Source organism: Syngnathoides biaculeatus, chromosome 20 (assembly GCF_019802595.1).
Source record: "Syngnathoides biaculeatus isolate LvHL_M chromosome 20, ASM1980259v1, whole genome shotgun sequence".
NCBI lineage: Eukaryota > Metazoa > Chordata > Actinopteri > Syngnathiformes > Syngnathidae > Syngnathoides > Syngnathoides biaculeatus.
The window spans coordinates 7743003-7758245 of record NC_084659.1 but is presented as its reverse complement, the minus strand read 5'-3'; the positions used below and the strand labels follow the sequence as shown (position 1 = coordinate 7758245).

Sequence of the window (15243 nt, the reverse complement as noted above, 5' to 3'; positions counted from 1 at the left end):
TTTTGCAGTGAGACGAAATCACCTCTGGCCAGCGCAATTTATGATTGAATTCTTACATAATGCACGTTGGCTAATCTTGATATTTCTTCAGTTTTACTGAAGGAAACTCCTGGACGTCTTCAAGGTATAAAAGCTACGCTGACGTTCCATGAACACGCCAAAATCCTGCGCTCCAAACTCAACAAAAGAAACAACGTTCTCAAGTGCCAAGCCGGCACCACGTGGGGCCAGACCAAGGAGACCATCCTCACATCGGAAGGTCGATCCTGAACTACGCGGTGCCCGTGTGGAATCCCAACGTGAAGCCAACTCACTGGGACTCCCTCCAGGCAGCTCAAAATGCTGCCCTTCGAACCGCCACGGGCTGCCACAAAATTGTTTCCATCGATCTGCTACACGGCGAGTCAAAACTCCTTCGGGTACGCGAGCACAATGTGATGCTCACGAAATAATACGCTCTTCAGTGCAACCTCGCCGGACATCCTCATCACGAGATGACAAGAAGCGCGCCCCGGAGCGTTGCGCAAAACCGTCCGAGATATCGAGCCGTCGATCGAGCGGTACGTTCATCGGCCGTCCGTCGACGCAGAGGACGACAGGCGCGGCCTCTCGCCGATCCATCGAACCGGCGTAGCCGACGGGAACCCAACATCGTCTTGGGCGGCTACCCGCCTCCGGTAGCCGAATCCGAAAGACAACTCCCGCTGCCCGAGAGATCGACGCTATCGCGACTCCGTTCGGCCTGTCGTCACTACCTCGACAACTATCATCATTGACTCGATGACAACATAAAATGCCCGTTGCATGACGTCGCCCCCGTCACGACATGCATCGTCTCTTCAACCGTGCTCAAAAACCGACCACGCTGACGGTGGAACACCTGCGGCGCGCCCCGACCGATGTGGCGCACTTTCCGGACCTTGATACGGAATAACGACCGCCGTACTTGACTACAACAACGAGGTATGAAAATGAGATCATCTTTGGACAAGTGAGTACACAAAAATGGTCGTGGCAGTAGTCAATTCGTCATTTTTTCACTTTTTTTGTTCTTTTCTTTACAAAGGAAACTTGGACTCCTGCAAGAAGTGAAGAAAAATTGGATTGAAGGTGAGCTTAATACTTTTGTCTCGATCCTTTTGCGGCTTCTAAGTTCTTACCCCACGTCACCCGCTTGCCGCGTGATCTGTGGCGTTATGATCGATAGATTAGCCGCTTCTGTTTTTGTACACGTCAAACGCGGCCTTGAGCCGCTTCCGAGCGCATCCGCTCGCGTCCCTCTTCCGTCCTTGCTTTATGACCGTCACTTATGTCAATAAAGTCTTCTCACATGTACCGGCACAGTTTTTTTATTTTATTTTTATTTGAAATCTTTCCATATCAAGGTCAAATGAGGCAGTTGAGGGCGGTCTGTGCTCTTCCTCCGGGTGGCGCTCCGTCCTAAGGCCAGGGCTTGTCTCGCGCGCAGTGACGATAGCGGTTCAACGCGAGAGCGGTAAAAGGCGGGCCGCCTCTGGGGTCGCAGGTCCTGGGGTCTTCGGGACGCCGCTGGCGTTGATGGAGATGCACGTGGGACACCCGAAACCTAACGCCGGTTTTCACAGCAAAGATCGGAGGTTAGTGGCAGGGAGGGGGAACGTCACGCTAATCAACAATGTGAAATGCCATAGACATAGCCATAGGATTATTTTTTTTAAAGGTAATGGATATTTGAATCTAGTGCTTCAACATATATGGATAAAAAAATACAATATCCTCAGGCATATATTCTTTATCCTCTGTGAAGAATGACTAATATTACGGCATCTTATTGAGTGGCAGTAATTGTGAAACTCTTCTTCGTTTGTGTCTGAATGAGTATTATTCTGCCCCCCAGTGGCCAGTTTGCGCACACCAGAAGGCAAACAAGCAATCATGATGACATCAGAACTGATGGACAGTTTCAAAAAAAAAATTTTTCTCACTTCCGACTCGCTCGGCAGCTGATTCCAACTGACTTTGAATTAATTCCAAAACATGGCTTTTGTGACGCTTTCGTGGTGAACTGCACGATACGGACCTGCGCAGCCGTCGGGGAAGACCCGCCAGGCGCCGTCGAGGGAGGCCGCCGTCATCTGCCGGCACGATAAAACGTAAAAATCTGTCCGGCCTGTGGAAGGCACTGCTGTAAAAAAAAAAAAAAAAAAAAAAAAGTGTTAACTTCGAACTACCTGTGCCGTTGGGATGCCTTCCTGTGCTCCGGGATGTACGGCAGCTGTGAGGGACAAAATACTTTTCAGTCTCCCCAACGTGTTTCCGTTTGGCACGCAACAAACTCACTTGGTTGGAATTCCCTCCTCCACTTGGCCCTTCTGTTTGAGAACCACACCTTTTTTGCGGAGACACACACCAAGGTCAGTTTCCAATGAGCGCTGGACTTGAACCTGTTTTTTTTTTTCTTTTCCTACCTTGATGGTGTCCTCGGGCAGTCGGATCCGGGCGGAGAGCTTCTCTCGGGTGTACACGTCGGCGTACTGGCTGCGGGAGAACTCTGCCGTACAAATGTTAGAAATACTTTGGAAACGTTTTCATTTGCTCTTGTTGTTCTTGTCAATAAGCGTCACCTTCTTCCAAGACTTTGGTCTGCTCCGGGGTGAAGGCGGTCCGGATTCTCTGGTGGGGACTTTTGGGATTCCCGGGATTGGCTGCTTCTTCTTCTGTGGTGCTGCACAACCCTGCAGATATGTTAGGGACATTGTGTCTAAAAATGTGGTGGGATCGGCGCAAAGCCTTGCCACGAACAGCCAAAATCCACCACAAAATGTTTTTGCTATACTTTGGATACCGCAAAATAACGTCAAAGCACTAAAGTACAGCCTCGGTTTTCAAACGTCCCTGTACTCGAACAAATCGGTTTTCGAATGAAAATTTCCAGATTGTTTTGCTTCTGTTTTCGAACGAAAATCGGTACTCGAACGCCCCTGAGAAAACCCGGAAATAGCAGAGCTCGCCCGGCGGCCCGACCCGCTGACCCACCCACGACGCACTTTATTGTCAATTGGAACGAACCCCGAAAAAAGAAACGTAGAAATAACATAACTCGGGCGGCAGTTGATTCAGTTTTTGAACAAATCGGTTGTCGGACCGCCTTCTAGAACAGATTGTGGTCGAGAACCGAGGCTCTACTGTACTTTTATGGAACTGAAGGTGCTCTGACATAATATCTGGGTGTTGACTCGAAATTGTCTGTGTGGTAACTTACTGTATTCACCGTGACATTGCGTGCCACTCCACAGTCCCTGCTCCAAGAGGATCCGCCTCAAAATCCGGTTTATGGACGAGACCTTGCGGACCACAAAGCCTTTTAAAACGCATCCGAGTTTCCCTCGAGAAGAACTCAACGTTCCCGCGTCTTACGCTGGGCACTTTGGAGGCCTTGCAGCTCCTGGCGGCCAGCAGGCTTTTCCTGATCTCCCAGGCGAAGACGGACGGATTGTCCCGCTTGTGGCGGACGACGGCGGCGACGACAGCGGGCGTGAGGAGTCGGGGCCGGCTCCCGCCGATGGTCTTGGGCCGGAGAAGGCCGGTGAGGCGGTAGCGGCTTAGGATCTTGCTCACGCAGCCTGTGGATACCTGGGAAAGACGCACAAACAAAAAGTTTGCTACTAAAAGCTACGGCACGCTCCAGTCAAGGTTCCGCTGTACGGAATCCCCAAATATACCCTCAGGATCCTGGAGATCTGGCTCGGGCGCACGCCCTCCGAGGCCAGCTCCACCATTTTCCTCCTCTTGGAGTCCGGCAGGGGTCTACCGTTGAGGAAGGTCCCGCCCAGTTGATTGACGCTTCCCCCTCCTGTTCAGAAAAGCACGCAAAACAACCGTCAACCCCCTCGGAAAATCACCACCGGCGAACGCCAAATGCCGCAAGAAAAAACGCGTCCCACCTTGATTCGGCAGCTCAAGATGGCCCCCGCGCATCTCTGTGCAGGGCGCAGGTGACTTGTGGCGCTCCCGACGCCTCCCCCCGGCCCATTTATAGCTGGTGACGCGTGGGGCACCTCAAATGTCAACATTGGCTCGTTCAAGCCGAGCCCCTCGCCGGAGGCCAACCTTCATATTCCATCTTCAACGTTGCGAAATAAGGACTTGAAGGGGGCCGACTCATCCAAAAATCACTTTTTTGATTCACCCAAATCCCCCAAACTTCTGTTTATGGTGCACAGCGATACTAAAATCAACTACATTTATTCCACAAGGGCAGATTCCCATCGGTGCTTTCGGAAAGAAGCAAAAGCAATTACATTTTCCCACTATTAATGTCAATTTTCATCTTGCTGCCGGGCTAAGAAAGAATTCCGAGCTCATAACTCAATTTAATGCCTTCTGTTTATTTAGAGTCGTCTTTTATTGAGCACGTCAGGCGCCGATTAAAATAAACACACAAATGTCAACTTTCGACTCGCTTGCAGCGTTTCCGTGGCAACGCAAAGATTTTTATGTTGGTTGCAACTTTATTTTGTTAGTCACAAAGTTCCTTGTATAGAAAAGTGCATAATTTGTTTTAAGATAAGCTTTTATTTCATGCAGGTGCCCACTGTTGACGTTTAGGAAACATTGGCACCCTACAAAGGTCCATTTTCATTTTGGTTTGGGATATTTAAATTGAAGACTACAAAAATAATTTAGCATGCTATTTTTACTTTTTTTTTAATGGTGGATGTATTTCCAGTTTTGAGTCAAAATAAGGACTTGCACACAAATGACTTTGTGATGAGAGATTAAAAAAAAAAAAAAATTGCAGCATGATGCAATGAATTGAATTCATCCCCCATCTGTGCCTTTTATTTTACTTTGAAAAATGTTTTATTCTTCACTGTGTCATAAAATGTGTTTAATAAGATGGGGTTGAAATATGAACGCTGCATGACTTCAATTGACTGCGTAAATGATGCCTTCACGTCCCTCGGAAAAACGCCTCCTCGTCCCCATGCGTTGGACACGCGGAGGGGGCGAAAGGACATCTCCCAAGTTTTAAAAGTTATAACTGTTAATCTCCTTTCAGGGTTGGTTGGTCACATGACCCTCGCATCCTTTTCCCACGTGCTGCGTTCAAGTGTGAAAGATGAAGAAGAAGAGGAGGAGGAAGATTTCCATAAAGCAAACATTTGGAAATGAGCCCCAAGGACGGGTGCCATATGGTAACGTGCTTTTGATGACTCGTAAAGCCATCTCGTGGGGGGGGGGGGGGGGGCTTTATTACATTTTCTGGTCGGAACGTCAACAAACCGGTTGCGAGGTTGGGCCAGCGCGGCCACCAGGGCGACCCCGCTCGCGGGGGGCCCGAAATCACCCGCACAGATGTTCCTCACGCTGCAGATAAAATGTGCCGTAAACCTCCCCAAGGGAAATATTTGACGAGCAAATATTAGCCCGTGCGCGCCCGTGAAGGGGCGAGGGTGGGGGGCGAGTGAAAACCACGCGTGGCGCGCTTGGTGAGCGCACTTTGCTGGGCTTGTCTGGCGACTAATTGAAGATCATTAGTTAGGTCCACACAGATGGAAGTGCGTGGGGTGTTTTTTTTTTTTTTTTTTTTAACAGCCATATGGTGCAAATTATACATTAACCACCTGTGAGTGGACACACACGCACACACACAGTCTGCACGTGTGTGTCTGTGGAATGGATTTGAGCCAGTTTCGATCTCCTTGCCGACCAGCGCGCCCCCAATCAGCTCGTCCATTTCTTTGATTACACGCCGTTATTGATTGATGAACGTTTACTGCGTGGGCAAATCCCGAGATCGCGCGCTGCTGTTTGGTCAGGGAAGCCGCGCCTGCACCTGTGCGTAAACCTCCACCGGCCTCCCACTCCGACTCGGAGGGGGGCTCCGCGGCGCCCCCGCCGCCCGCTCCTCCTCCAAAACGGAAGGCGTGCGTGCTACGGCCCGTCCCAAGCGTGAATCCGCGTCGATCGGAGCGCGGGGGCCGCGGGGAATGTGCGCGAAAGGTCCGCGTAAAAGGCCAGCAATAGCGCGCCGGTGCGCTCAGCTGCGTAAAAGCACAGCGCGCAACTTGCGCAAAACAAAAAACAAACTGGCGCAACAATCGACACACGATTGCATGAAGACGCGCTTATTTGGGGCGGGTTGTCTTTGCGTCTAGCTGGAGCTTGGACGCTAGGGTAAGAAAAGATGAATGACCCCTTTCCAAGATACGCCATGCATGCTTTGTTAAAATACATATTTCTAATCTACTTCAAAATGCCCCGAAACTATTATTTCGATAAATATGAATGCTAAAACTGGTGGGAAAGTGTATTGTTCTCATTCGATATGTTGTTCCAAATACTTTTTGCCATCTGCGTCCATCACAGAAATAAACATGAAGATTGTTCAAACAATGCACTTATCACGTTTGTGTTTTTACAGATGTCTGTCATTTGTGCAGATCATAATTTATATTGTCACGGATGATTATTTTGCATTGGACTTTATTATTATTAGCTCTCCGAATGTCTTTTGACTTGCAATTGAACCCAACATCTCATTTTATACATTTTTACACTGGATTTGCAAAAAGTGACCTCTGATGGAAACTTGGAGAAAAAAAAAACAAGCAAGATGATTTATACACCGTATTTTTATTATTTACATCTGGTCCCGTGAGTGTTCCTCTCACGCAGATTATTTCACATTCCCACGTTCCCCGTTTTGGTGCCGTCATTGCGTCTTTCCGTGTTTTGGGAGATTATATACAAAGTTAGATTGAGTGAACCGCCAATTTTGACTTCACTAGATTTTTTTTTGAAACGGTTATATGTGCCGTGGGACTGCGTGTAGTGGTTCACATAATGAATTTTATTGAGACCTGCATTCTGAATTTAATGTTTAATTAAAACCTTAATCATTAAAATTCTCATTGAAAAATTTTGAATGTACATTTTTAGAGTACTTCAAGATGTTTAACAAAGTATTCTGAAGTTTTTCTGGGAGTATGAGAAGATTCCAAAGAATTTGAAGGCAGCACACGAGCTCTCGCGGTAATGTTGGACGTTCTCGCGAGGCGACACTTGCGGAATTCGCGAGAATTGGTCGTGATCTCGCGACGCTGTGACGGTATAAATACGGAAGTCGTTCGTACGGTCGTTTCATCTCTGAGCGCTTCCTTTCTGCGGGTAAATTTGTCTCAACTCGAGTCTTTTGTGGGTGTTTTTGTCAGAGTAAAACCTTTAAAACAGGACGATAAGTAACGTAAGGGAATCTGTTGATGTCGAAACGTGCTGTTTTCAAATAAGTTAAAAACGTCGAGATATAAGGTGAGTGGACTCTAAGCATAGGTTTGGAGCAGTTTTTTTTGTTGTTGTTTTGCTCTAAGTTTATTTGCGTTTTGTCCCAGTGGTTCGTCTTCATTTGGTGCATTTATCTCGTATTTATATATTTGGTGTGTCTATTTCGTGTTTATGACTTCAAAAGGGATTCAAGCGTCGCTATATTTCAGAGTTCTACAGAGATGCCGGTCGGACTCCGAACGCATCTGGTGCGTTCAAATGCCTGCAACGCGAGCTGCAGAACTGTCTTTACACGCCGTACACATCAAAACACGTTACGATTACGATTATTTTCCTGCTATGAGGGGCTCAAAAAAAGAATGAAGACTTTTTGGCGACTTTCGCGACACACATTTTCCTAAATGTGCAAGTGTATGAACTTGTTTTTTTTTGTTTGTGCAAGTACTTAACGTGTTCCTCAGCACACTGGGGAAACTTCACCACATTTGGTAACTGCAATTCAAATCGGCTGGAAGCCATTTTGGTCCACAATTGAGCTTCTGCTTGTGCTCTTGTCTCGAGCGGGCTCTAAAACGGCACAACAAGAGGCCTGCGTCCAGTACATTGCAAGAGACCCAAAGGAACCACAAGATGACCGGCAACGATGAGCATCTGCAAAGTTAATGTCATGAATTGGCAATTTCCAATCATTCAATCAAACATATCTACGGTATTTATGTTTTGAGCTTGGTCTAAGAGGACTGGAGCTGTCCATGGTGCTGAAACATATTTGTTTGTTCTAATAATCCAAACAACGAGTTCGAGCTTTCATATTTGAGTGAAATGGTGTAAAATATAAGCGTTATTAGGTGCGCCTGCACAGTCTATGCAATATTTACTAACCCTTTTAAAATATAAAGCTTCTTTTTAAAATTTAATTTTTATACAATGCAGCGAATTGTCACTTTTTAATTGCGTCTGTGCTTTTATTAAAAAAAAAACCCCAAAAAACATTTTGAGTAGAATACAGCGCAGTTGTACACATGTGCCAACTGTAAAATTCAACAAATGCCTGAACCTTTTCCTTCAGCTCATGTTTTGGATTATGTACCAAATAAAGTATTGCGACTTGTCCTGTTTTCGAGAGCGCGCACACGCTCCATTTTGCAGCCGCTCTGACCTCCAGCTCATCGTCCGCAACTCTCCTGATGACGTTTTGGGGAACCGTGTGAAATATGATTTTTTTTTTTTTTTTAATTCATTTTGTGTCCTTTCCAAATAAAGCAAATGCCAAACTGCCTCTTCGTCACACGTTCTCTCGTGTTCAATCAAGAAAGATTCTGCAATACCAAATTGTGCGTTTGGTCAAATCAGGATGATGGGAAGATATAAACGATGCAGCCGCCTTGCCATCGATTGGAAGGACTGCACCGAAATGGTGAAAAGTCACCGATGATGTCATAATACATGCAAAGCAACGCACATTTATTTATATAGTGCATTTCTTAAAAGGTCACTCAATGTGCTTTACATGATTGCATGCATGCAAATTCAAAGAAAAACATTTGACAAGAAAAAGCACAAAACATGCAACACAAAATGTAAACAAGTTTTACGGTCGGAGCCACGTCGATGAGCTCTTACAGGTCGCGATAGGCGGCATCACTGGTTTGTCTAAAATGGCAACTGTTGACTCCTTTCAAATGAAAGCAAATCCAAAACTGGAATTGCTCGAATTGGAATTCAAAGCGATCCACGCACATCCAAGCAGAAAGGTCACATCCTTCCACCAGGGGGCGGGAGGGGAGGGGAGGGGAGAGGTATGGGCATTGCGGTTACCCAACTTTGCACACAAAGTGGAAAAAAAAAAAATCATGCTTGCAGTCATGCTGATCTTCATATTTTTTGCGTGCTGTGTTCCAATCCCGATGGCCGAATGGTCTAAAACTTTACCCCTGGTACCTACGACCCGTGTTCGATCCCCATGTGAAATAGAAGATATTTAAATGAAAACCAGATGAGGGACTCGAACCCGAGATGGCAGATCCACATGCTCACGGGTTAACCACTAGACCATCAACAGTACGTAAGATTACTACTTGAGGATGCCTTTATAGCCAAATCTGCACAGTCTGGACGTTTTTCCATTTATACACCGAAGAAACCCGGAAAATTCACCACCAGATGGACCAACGGTCTAAAACTTTGCCTCGCACCCCAGCAACTCGGGTTCCATTCCCGTAATTTATACACAGCGTGAAGAAGAATCATAACATATCAGAGGATATTCGAACCAGTGTTGCCGGGAGGGAAGCCGGAGAATTTTTCCGCTAGACCACGAACAACTTGTCAAAATCGCCCATCTACCCGTATTTCTAGCAATGCAGACCACCGATTGGTCAAACGACTAGTACTACCAAAAACTCTCCGAAAATTCGCAGCGTGACGGACCAATACTTTAAATCCTCGCCTTCGGCCTCAGCGAACCGGGTTCGAGTCTTCCACTTGATACACCACGGAAAGAAGAACCGTAAGTACATCAGAAGGGTGGATTCAAACTAAGGTCATCAAAGGGGAAGCCCGACGCGCTAACCGCTGATCCAGCAGCAGTATTGCAAGACACTTCTACTACATGAATTTATCAAAATACGGCACATCGTGGCACATGTTCAGTAGATATGACTATGAAAAATCGCGAGACATCAAGACATGATGGCCGAATGGTCTGAGTGCTTGCCTTCAGTTCCGGCAAACCCTGTTCGATTCCCACACATTGAGCGGGAGTATCGAGAAGAACAAGAATTCGAGGCTAAAGGGAGACTCGAATCAGAGTCACCGTGTGGAAAGTCTAAGTTTTCATCCACTGAACCAGCTTCAGCTCATCTACGAGCATATCTTTGTCAAACTTAACATTAAAACGACACGCGTCTTCTGACCCAATAAATACGACGAAAACATTTTGTGAAAACTCCGATTCGATGGTTTAATGATTTAAAACTTTGCCTCCGGTTGCCGTGATCGTGAGTTCGAACCCAACTGTGACCCGTTCCACACGTGAACGAGTATAAGTGGAGCACAGAGAAGGACTCGAACTGGAGTCGGCAAATTTAAAGGCCAAGTTCTAAACCTTTAGACCAGCTTAGTTCGGACTCGACAGCGTGTCTGCGTCTATTTCTGGGTTCGTCAACACATGAACCCTTTCGGAAATATCGCGCTGTGATGTAAAATGACAAATTCAAGTCTGGGTCTGTTGGTTGAGGACAAGAACTCACATGTGGGAAACCTGAGTTCAAGTCCAGCATTTTCCATTGACTTAGTTATTCTCACCTTTCCATTTTCATCCCGCTTGTTTCCGAGCGCTTATATATTTTCCCCTATTTTTTTTATGTGATGACGTCATCACCCCAAAGCTATTTAAGTGGGCCAAAGCGGCTACTCGTTCTCTTTTGCCAGCTTCTCCCGTCATCGGCGTTTCCACGCAAGATGCTAAAACCTTGCACCAGGTAAGGACGGTAAGTGACAACTCTCACCGTCTTCACAAACCTCGCCAAAGTCACTTTGTTTTTTTTTTTCCTTTCTCCCTTACTTTTAACTTTTGAAACGAGCAAAAGTGCATTCAAAAGCCTCACAAATAAGCTCCAAATCTCTTTTTCACGTTGCTAACACCTTGCTAGCGCGTTAGCTCCAACTTTTGGGCTCTCGGAGGCTTTTACCGTCTCCGCTGAGCCCAAACTGCACCAAAACTCATTTATCTTGCCTGCGTACGGATAAATGAACATGCACAGTAAGTAAACTACTTTGTATCACGCCATTTATTGAATTGTTTAACGGTGACAACCATGCATTTAGTTGTGTCGTACTATCGATAATTCTAATTAAAAGTATTTGCTTCCACTTTTCCAGCATTTGGACAAAAGCGCCGTTTTGCAGGTGGTAAGTAGACAACGTGTCCACGTTAACATTCAAAAAGTATGAAGTACTTTTGGATGCAAGCTTGTTAATTGCTCTTATTTCTCTGCACAGGTGCACGACTTCAAATTGAGCCTGAAATGGATGATTTAAAAAAAAAAAAAAAATTTCCTCCCCTCTTCGTCTTCACATTGAAAGTTAATCAATTTAACTTCATCTAATTGTCTCATTTGTGTCCGCAGGCTTGCATCTTGAACCGAGCGCCCATCCTCGCCGGTGAGATGCACTTTCATTCGTGTTTGACTAAATTTGTCTTAGGATTTGCTGACCAGCACTTTTTTTTTTTGTTTTAACATCTCAACGTCTCTCTTCTGCAGTTACTCAAGGAGATGTGCTGCATTCAGAGCGCTCAAGTTCTTTAGTGTCTTATTCATGGACATTTGCGTGTTCTTTCTCTACATCCACCAGGTGGCACTGAAGAATTCCTGGAGAACTGCTGAAGTCGATCTTGATCAATGTTGGGACCTTTTGCAGAATGGATAAGAGGTAATAGAAATAAGCTCAGTTTTTGTTTGACTGCCTTCATTTTCTTTTAGACTTCCACTTAAAAGTGGTGTTGAGGATTTAGCCAGCAAGATCCTGCACCTGCAGGGAAAGTTGGACATCAACATGGCGACATCTCACTCATGTGAATTAACTTACTCAATGGCAGCTTGTTCATCTGTGTTCAGGTCTCGTGGAGATATCTCTGCACTGATCTTGCTTCAGGGTTCTGACTTTTTGCAAAGTCAGACTGGATGAGTTAAAGTTATTGCTGTAGGTGGTGGAAACATGGAGTCGCTATCAACTTGAGGTAACCTAATTTTCAAATCATCTTAGGAAATTGAAGTTTGAACGGACTTTACCTTTCTTCTTGACTCCACATGCAGATCTGCTTCCAGTCCAAGTGCCAGCAGCGACTCTGCCACACCAAGATTCTGCACCTGCTGGGCAAAGAAGTGGTCTAAATATACAGAAGGTCCTCAACACTGCCTCAATCTTTGACACGTGCTAATAAACATACTGAACGGCAGCATGAATGGTCCCTTGCTCATCTGTTGTGTTCAGGTCTCCTGGTGAAGTCTCTGCACCAATCCACTCTGAAGTCCCGGGAGAACTTGATCTCTTTTGTCAAGGTTGGAACTTTTTGCAAGACAGTTGCGGAATGCAAGTACCTGATGGTTTGTTGTTGTAGGTAATGTAAAATTGAAGTGCACTTATCTGCTTCTTATCTTGACTGCACGTGCAGGTCAGCTTCCGGTCCAAGTGCCTGCGGAGAATCTGCCGCACCTGCTGGGCAAAAACAAGAATGAACATGCAGTAGGTGCTTCATATTTGTTGACACATGCTAATAAACGGACTAAATGGCAGCTTGTTCATCTCATTTGGGTCTTTGCCACCAGTCCTCAACAGTTTCATATGAAGACTGATCCTGGCGCAGTAGTGGTGTTCCATTCTACCAGAGATGACTTTCCAGGAGTGGCACAAGACAACGTGACCACGTACCAACTGGTAAGTAGATCTCCAAGCCTGGAACCTGTTGGGGGGGGGGGGGGAGACCGATGACTGAATTTTCCATTTGTTGTAGGTGGCACAAATGTGGAGTCATGGTGAACTTCCTGTCCAACATGTTGAGGTGACTTTTTGCTCCACAGCTAAGTTTGAAGAGCCGTCACCTGATTTTTTTTTATTTCTTTGACTCCACATGCAGATCGCCTTCCACTTAGTGCCATTGCGGCTGCCACAAAGATCCTGCACCTACTGGGCAAAGACGAGTTCTAGGAATATGCAGAAGGTCAACGACTCAATCTTGACAAATGCTAACAAACTTACAAAACAGCTGCTTGACTAGTCCCTCGGTCATATATTGTGTTCAGGTCTCCCGGCGAAGTCTTTGTGTCACCAGTCCACTGTGAAGGTCTGTTTGATACAAAGACGGTTCTTGTTGCGGTAGTGGTGTTCAAGCAGAAGGCTCCAGTCTCTCTCCATCCACCAGGTGGTGCTGGAAAACCTGATCCCGGTCAGCCGCTGAAGTCACTTTGCTTCAGAGTTGGGACCGTTGCAAAGAGGTCGCTGTCAACTGGAGGTAACCCAAACTACAAATCAGCTCAGGAAATTGAAGCGCCCTTACCCTTTTTTCTGTTTGACTCCACGTGCAGATCGGCCTGAAGTCCAAGTGGCATCGGTGAATCCGGAACCAAGATCCCGCACCTACTGGGGAGGGGGGAAAAAAAAACCTACATGAGTGCAGAAGGTCAACACCGCATGACGATAAACTTACTAAACGCCAGTTTGACTGGTCCCTCGTTCAAGTCTCACGGAGAAATCACTGCACCAATCCACTCTGAAGTCCCAGGGGAGCATGATCATCGGAGGTGGAATGTGCAAACATGAGCAACTTCTTGTCCAACCTGAGGTAGTGTTAAGATAAAAACAAGCGCAGTAAATTTTGAGGTGCACTTACCTGCTTCTTTGACTCCACATGCAGGTTAGCTTCCAGTCAAAGTGCCAGCAGAGACTCTGCTGCACCAAGATCCTGCATCTGCTGTCCAAAGTTCTACAGGAGTGTGCAGAAGTTCCTCTTTGCCACATGTTAATAAAATTACTCAACAGCAGCTTGACTGAACGCTCGTTCATCTTGTGTTTTGTCTCTGCACCACCACCAGTCCGCTCTGAAGGACTGTCGGTTGATACGAAGACTGTTCATGTCCCGGTAATGTTCAAGCAGAAGGCTCCAGTTTCACATTGTGGCACTGGAGAACCTGATCCTAATCCCGAAGTCTGTTTGCGTCAGGGTTTGAACCTTTTGCAAATACAGACTGGCTGAATCAAAGTACTTATCGGTGGCGGAAACACGGCGTCACGATCAACTGGAGGTAACCTAAACTACAAATCAGGTCAGCAAATTTGTTTAAAGCATGCTTCCCCCCCCCCCCCCCATTTTCACTCCACATGCAGATCAGCCTCCAGTCCAAGTGGCGGAGGACTCTGCCACCAAGATCCTGCACCTGCTGGGCAAAGAGTTCTAAATGCGGTGACTGTCCTAAACGCTGCCTTCATCTTTGAGACGCGCTAATAAACTTGCAAAACATCATCCTGACTGTTTCCCTGTTCCTCTGGTGTTCAGGTCTCCTGGAGAAATCTCGTGCCACCAGTCCACAGAGGGGTCCTCCAGAAGCAGTTTGATCTGAAGAGGGTTCCTCTTGGTGCCCTCCAACTGCTTCTGCTGCTCGTCTGTCCAGTGAGTGTGCAGATGGCGCCATCAGTCTTGCAAGGTAAAACGCTGCAGTCACAGTTGAGTGCAGAAGTGCACACAAGTTCTTTTCCTGTCATCCACAAGGTGCAGCTGCCTGAGACCTTTGACCCATGGATGGTAGACGCTTCGAAACGTCTTCATCCCACAATGAGGTATTCATGTTATTTGAGTTTGTTTTTCCCTCCTTCTTCCAGAGTTGCTGAGGAACCTGGTAAGCTTCCCGGTCACGCAGCCATGAGTCCCCAATCTTCCTTGGTGGTAGGTTTCACGTTAAGGATCATTTTCTGCACAAAAGGTTCTTAACTTTTGACTCACTGTCTTTGTCTTAGGTTCGCACTCTCGTCCCAATGGCAGACCACTTCACTGGGCAGCGATGACTAGACTTCCATGATGTCATCAGACTTTCACTTAATTTTTTTTTTTTTTTTTTTTTTTTTCCCCCCCAAGTCCAACATCTACTCTTAATAAATAAAAGCTTCATAAAACTTAAACTTTTCTCATTCTTCAAACGGCACAAAAAAAACTTTTTTTTTTTTCAAAAAATTTTTCGCATTTTTTTTTTTTCAAAAAATTTTTGGGATTTTTTTTTTTTTTTTTTTTTTTTGGGTGGTGGGGGAAATTTCCCCCCCAAAAAATTCAGGGAAAATGAGCAGGCCAAGGCCTGGTATAATGCTTTGTGATTGGCTGAAGCAACTGGCATACAAGGCTGCAATTGGCTAGAAAAGTGGGCGGGGATATGCAAATAAAAGAGTTCTGATTGGCCCAACCGCGCAAATGTCCAAAAGTGGGCGTGG

At 46.1% G+C, this 15243-nt stretch overlaps 1 protein-coding gene and 2 long non-coding RNA genes across 17 annotated transcripts; 2 read left to right on the top strand and 1 right to left on the bottom strand.

The window, feature by feature from the left end:
* Positions 1-57: 57 nt before the first annotated feature.
* LOC133493676 (uncharacterized) lies at positions 58-1518 on the top strand. Its single transcript, XR_009793100.1, has 3 exons — positions 58-963; positions 1067-1110; positions 1386-1518. It is a non-coding gene; the product is annotated as an uncharacterized LOC133493676 (long non-coding RNA).
* pax4 (paired box 4) lies at positions 1350-5122 on the bottom strand. 3 transcript variants are annotated; one of them, XM_061807316.1, is made up of 10 exons: positions 3924-5122; positions 3702-3832; positions 3397-3612; positions 3242-3323; positions 2604-2714; positions 2448-2530; positions 2320-2368; positions 2211-2254; positions 2060-2114; positions 1350-1585 (listed from the first exon to the last, which is right to left on the bottom strand). In XM_061807316.1, exons 1-10 carry the CDS (start codon positions 3955-3957, stop codon positions 1482-1484), a joined length of 909 nt encoding a protein of 302 aa, XP_061663300.1. In that variant the 5' UTR covers positions 3958-5122; the 3' UTR covers positions 1350-1481. The 3 variants fall into 3 exon arrangements, with proteins under 3 accessions (XP_061663300.1, XP_061663299.1, XP_061663298.1); XM_061807315.1 differs by lacking the exon at positions 2211-2254 and having other exon boundaries at positions 2060-2161; XM_061807314.1 differs by lacking the exon at positions 2211-2254 and having other exon boundaries at positions 2060-2164; positions 3924-5121.
* A 3934-nt stretch (positions 5123-9056) lies between these two features.
* LOC133493129 (uncharacterized) lies at positions 9057-14897 on the top strand. 13 transcript variants are annotated; one of them, XR_009792855.1, is made up of 20 exons: positions 9059-10757; positions 11149-11175; positions 11397-11430; positions 11623-11700; positions 11886-12007; positions 12084-12172; positions 12262-12329; positions 12443-12513; positions 12597-12705; positions 12782-12829; positions 12905-12988; positions 13071-13279; positions 13353-13447; positions 13507-13609; positions 13682-14069; positions 14152-14227; positions 14321-14468; positions 14534-14566; positions 14644-14707; positions 14779-14894. It is a non-coding gene; the product is annotated as an uncharacterized LOC133493129 (long non-coding RNA). The 13 variants fall into 13 exon arrangements; XR_009792854.1 differs by having other exon boundaries at positions 9058-10757; positions 14321-14566; positions 14779-14896; XR_009792856.1 differs by lacking the exon at positions 14534-14566 and having other exon boundaries at positions 9060-10757; positions 14779-14893.
* Positions 14898-15243: the final 346 nt, after the last annotated feature.

Excerpts from the sequence above, each read along its gene's own strand:
- pax4 (XM_061807314.1), bottom strand. The coding sequence starts at position 3,957 with ATGCGCGGGGGCCATCTTGAGCTGCCGAATCAAG. Across the intron at positions 2,369-2,447 it reads TGCCCGAGGACACCATCAAG|GTGTGGTTCTCAAACAGAAG; the intron begins GTAGGAAAAGAA and ends TCCGCAAAAAAG. Across the intron at positions 2,165-2,319 it reads GAGGAGGGAATTCCAACCAA|CAGTGCCTTCCACAGGCCGG; the intron begins GTGAGTTTGTTG and ends TTTTTTTTACAG.